The sequence below is a fragment of the Poecilia reticulata genome, linkage group LG13, assembly GCF_000633615.1.
Source record: "Poecilia reticulata strain Guanapo linkage group LG13, Guppy_female_1.0+MT, whole genome shotgun sequence".
Lineage (NCBI taxonomy): Eukaryota > Metazoa > Chordata > Actinopteri > Cyprinodontiformes > Poeciliidae > Poecilia > Poecilia reticulata.
The window spans coordinates 13,805,744-13,810,561 of record NC_024343.1 but is presented as its reverse complement, the minus strand read 5'-3'; the positions used below and the strand labels follow the sequence as shown (position 1 = coordinate 13,810,561).

General features: G+C 41.7%; 1 protein-coding gene across 1 annotated transcript; it reads left to right on the top strand.

Annotated features, from left to right (window-relative positions):
- The first annotated feature begins 412 nt into the window (after window positions 1-412).
- Window positions 413-2,944, top strand: LOC103474518 (tristetraprolin). The gene is made up of 2 exons (XM_008425558.2): window positions 413-534; window positions 720-2,944. Exons 1-2 carry the CDS (start codon window positions 502-504, stop codon window positions 1,935-1,937), a joined length of 1,251 nt encoding a protein of 416 aa, XP_008423780.1. The 5' UTR covers window positions 413-501; the 3' UTR covers window positions 1,938-2,944.
- Window positions 2,945-4,818: the final 1,874 nt, after the last annotated feature.

Sequence of the window (4,818 nt, the reverse complement as noted above, 5' to 3'; positions counted from 1 at the left end):
GGTCAAACACTGTAAACATATAACATTATGCATACAGAAATCTCAATTGTTTTGACATTTTCTTGAAGCTTGAATGCTTCAGATTTCTAAATGTCTCACAGAGTTGGGAGGGATTTATCTTCCTTTGTGCGTGAGAGCATAAGCGCATTTGCCCTAAAGTAGAGTATCTTCGAGAGCTATGTAAATAAGCCACTTCGGCTTCACATGCCTCCGAAACTGAAACATTTCACACAGCTGACTAAAAATACTCAGTTCTCCTCTGTCTTTTTCTCTCTCGTTTTTTTTTCTTTCTGTTTTTCTGGAGGGGGAGGAGAAAGGGTTGTCAGAAAGAGGATCGTCCGGGAACATGGCCTGTGGAAACCCCTCCCATAGGAGGGGAGGAGCGTCTCCCTTAATATAGGAGCTAAGAAAGGCAGGGTTAACACAAGTCTACACGCAGGCATTTATCACTGAACCAAGGACCAGAGCTCAGTCTCGTTGGTGTAGTCAAAGGGATACAGCATGTCCGATATGCTTGACGACATTTTGGCAAAAGTGAGTAAAAACACAACTTTTGTGGGTTTTTTTCTCTTTATTTATTTTTTGGTAAACTTTATGAAGTTCAAAAAGTATATCTATAAGTGTGTTTTTTTTCTTCTTTCTACTCATTTGAGACATTTTGTATTGCCTCACAGATGGTCTGTGTGCTTTGTGGTAATTGTTTAAATCATCTGTTACAGAACTTTCTAAACTTGGCCCTCAATGAAGACCCGCTCTTCGTACAGCTTAAGAACCCAGGGCAAAACCGACTGAACCGATCGGCCTCATTTTTCTCTCCCTCCTCCCATCCTGCTTCCTCATGCCTCAGCTCGAGCTCGGAGCATGTTAACGATGATGACAATGGCAGCTCTATCTGGTCATCGAACATCTGGAGTCAGGCGCCGGTCTCCAACAAAAAACAGCTTTCCTTCCGGCCTGACCGCTCCATGAGCCTGATCGAGCCCAGCAGCTCCCTGCTCCCTTCAATCGGACACCTGAAAGGCCTGGAGCCTTTCCCCCCAAGCCCTGCTACTACGGTGGCCCCCCCACCAGGGTTTCCTCCCTCGTCCAACCTCCCAGCCCAGGTACAGCCAATGCTTTCCTCTAACCGTTACAAGACTGAGTTGTGTCGTGGCTACCAGGAGAGCGGCACTTGCAAGTACGGCAGCAAGTGTCAGTTTGCTCATGGTGAAGCCGAACTGAGAGGAATGTACCGCCACCCGAAGTATAAAACCGAGCCCTGCAGAACCTTCTACAACTTTGGGTACTGTCCGTATGGCTCACGCTGCCACTTCATCCACGAGGAGAAAATCAGCGGTGGTCCTTTACCATCTGCCAAATTCCAGCAGCAGCAAAATGCCTCCGCATCTGGCAGCCACAACCCACGCCACCAGCTGCGCCAGAGTGTCAGCTTTGCCGGCTTCATGGGTCCATCCCGCAGTTCCTCTCCTCCGTCGTTCTCTTCACTCTTCAATGATCCCAACCTGGGATTCACCCGCGCTCCTTCAGTTTCCCCTCCTCCTGCAGATCTCCTCTCCCCCGTGTTTGGAGACTCTGTGCAGAGGGAGACATCAGCATTCCAGTTTGGCAGCCACCAGACCCGCACCAGCACCGGAGACATTCCTCTCATCCTGGAGCCAAAGCCTACACGCTGCGTGTGCAACCACGGAAATAACTTTTCCAACAATAAATCCAGAGCCTTCCCCACCACAGTGGACCAGGAAGGCGGCTTGCTGTTTCCTGGTATCGGCAGCACCGGGGGCTTCACCAGGCCCGCTGGACTGCAGCGTTTCTCCTCCGAGGACTCCTTGGAGGACAGCTACAGCAGCAGCAGCTCCAGCGGGTCTGAATCTCCGACTTTCGACGGGTCGGCCACTAAGAGGCTGACCGTGTTTGAGCGTCTGTCCCTGTCTGACTAAAGATACAGATCAGACAACACAATCCAAAGAGAAAGAACTGTGACACTTACGTAGCCTTTCTGACTATTTTTGAAACTCTTCAGAACAAGACAACTTAATAACACTTGTAGAAATGTAACTTATCTTTTACAAACTACACATGCTAAGATGATTTTAGAACTCAAATGTTATCAGACTTTATTTTTATACTCAGAAATGTGGCTTAGCCTATTAGACCTTTGTATGTGGTCTTCCAAGAGAATTACCTCCTCTGCAGGTCTTGACCTTACCAGCACATACTTTGGCTCACTACAAATCAGTGGTGATTAATCTCTTTTAGTGATAATCAATGATGCCTGTGCCTTAAAGACTTTTCCATCCTCTGTGCCACAAGCAGTATGTTTGATTCAGTAGCCTTAATCAGCGAGACCTGACGTGTCTATTGTATGCACTTTACAGCTAATTCAAATGGGGAAAATGTCCCAGTAGCATTCAACCAAAGCTTCATTTGTAATTCTGCTAAGTGTGTATGGAAAGTGTGTGACTGTACAAGAATGCATGTAAGAATGTTTGAGTTTATTTTTCCAGACTTGGGGTGCAAGTAAATATTGCAGAATGCTGAAGGATCAAAGTATGCTAATAGATTGTTGAGTTTAGAACTGAATATTTGTATCCTGACATGCTCTCATGGTGTTTGATTCTGTAAAACGTTCTGTTTTATTTGCTCTTTTGTTAATTGCACACCATCTATAGTTTTTTTTTTTTTTTTTTCCCCTGTTTGTTTGACAGCCTGGTTCAGGGAACACCACAGTATTCCATTTGGTTATTGGTTGGCTCTTGTTGTTAACTTAAACTAATGTATTTATTATATTTATTCGTGTTTTAAAAAAAAGAAACTATGTGTTTTGTACTTTTATTTATGGAGAGATATTTCCAACTCTGTGAAATAGCAATGTGAGAGAAAAAAAAAACAGAAAAAGAAAATATTATATTTTTAATTGCCTGAAAAGCAAACAATAAATTCCTAAATAGATTTAAAAAAAATGTTGTTGACTTTTTATGGACTTTTACATTTTGAGTTTTCTGCACATCACAACTACATAAAATATATAAACCAAAAATTATTATAAATATAGACACACTGAAGGAAAACATAAGTGAATTATTTTGGATCAGTTCCAGTAGGCGTCTTCGTCAGCCATAAACACACCAGTATGAAAAATCAAAACCTTCTGAAGCAGGGGTGCCCAAAGTCGGTCCTCGAGGGCCGGCATCCTGCATGTTTTAGTTCTCTCCCTGGTTTAACGCACCTGGATCAAATGATGGCTCGTTAGAAGCCCTAAGAGGAACATTGACAAGCTGAAAAGGTTGTTACTACCACCAGGGAGAGAACTAAAACACGTAGGATGCCGGACCTCGAGGACCGACTTTGGACACCCCTGCTTTAGAAGGTTGTAGGTTTTGGCTGCCATATTCAAATGTTCGCAATAAACATGGGATTTTATAGTTAAAACTACATAAGCCAAACTGTTTCCAAGAAAAGTCTGAATATTTTCCTTTCAAAAAATCTTTTTGTTTGTCGAAATCCATGTCTTATAAGGATTATTTCATGACAGTTTGGGATATGATCTGGACAGATTTGCCAGTTGAAATATATATTTTACTTTCTCAAGATTTATTAAAAAAAATTGCAAGATTTCCAAGTTGCATGAAATACCCACACTCCACATTCCACTGGCTCTCACCAGGAAACTAACCTTATATGTAAATTGCAAAACATGTTTATTTGCTGACCTTTTTATTCAGATTTAGTAGTTGTGCAACACTGATTGCGCTTGCCAAGAAAAGCAACTAAAAACAATAGCAGTAACCACCCCTCCACTCATGTGGCTGACACCAGAAACTTCTCATTTTCACTAAAATTACTCAGGAAACTGAAGACATTTCTAAGCTGTGCACATAAAGCTGATTTACCAGAAATACTCACTATGTAAACTGCAGCAGTGAAATACATCCATCCCTTTCAATACTTAGAAATGTCCTAAAACTTAGTTAAATACTGCAAATATGAAACAGGGAATTACACAACATGCCGTTTCCCAGGAAGCCAGTCAGCTGCTGTCATTTCCAGCCTTGATTGATCTGTGTTTTGTGAGCGAAATGTTCTGGAGATTGTGCAAGACGCACTGCTAAGCAGAAGTTCACAAAAGTACCCTGTTGCAACTTCCACTTTAAATTCCCTGTGAGACGATGTGTTGTGCAACAAACACATCACCACCCTCTCAGAGTTTGGGCAGCTGATGGAATGAAAGAAAGGCTGTAAAAAAAAACAAAAAAAATCTTGCCACTGTAAAGACTTTGGAACGTTGGCTAGTGCACCATGCTTGAATTTGTCTGAGATTTTCTGTATTGCATTTAGAAATCGTTGCGTTTTACGGAGTGCGATATTAGCCTATGTATTGTGTGCCCGCATGAACATGACATGACCTTTGACAGAGATTTGAAAACAACCTTTGCGTGTTACGTTGTGGTGGCAGATAAATCATGTATGTGGAAACTTCATTGAATGACGGTTCCAGAGAAAATGGAAGACATATTTGTTTCAGAAAGCCAATGAAATTACCTTTGTTAAGCAACTTTGTTTGAGAAAACCACAAACCTTGTTCTTGTACTATATGTTTTTGCAGTTCGATAACTTTCCTGAAGTTCATTAAGGCTGGTTTACACTTTCACACAGATCTTGCCATTGCATGTTATTATTATTTAAAACCTTGAACTGTTTCCTATTTTATTATGTTGTTAATGCAATCGTCTATCTAGGATTGTTTGTTGGGATTTTAGGTCATAGACACCCAACAGTTTATGTTTTCAAAAAGAAGGAAATAGTTAAAAGTTTTTTCAA

Coding starts and splice junctions, on each gene's coding strand:
- LOC103474518 (XM_008425558.2), top strand. CDS start 502: ATGTCCGATATGCTTGACGACATTTTGGCAAAA. Junction 535..719: donor TTGACGACATTTTGGCAAAA/GTGAGTAAAAAC, acceptor CATCTGTTACAG/AACTTTCTAAACTTGGCCCT.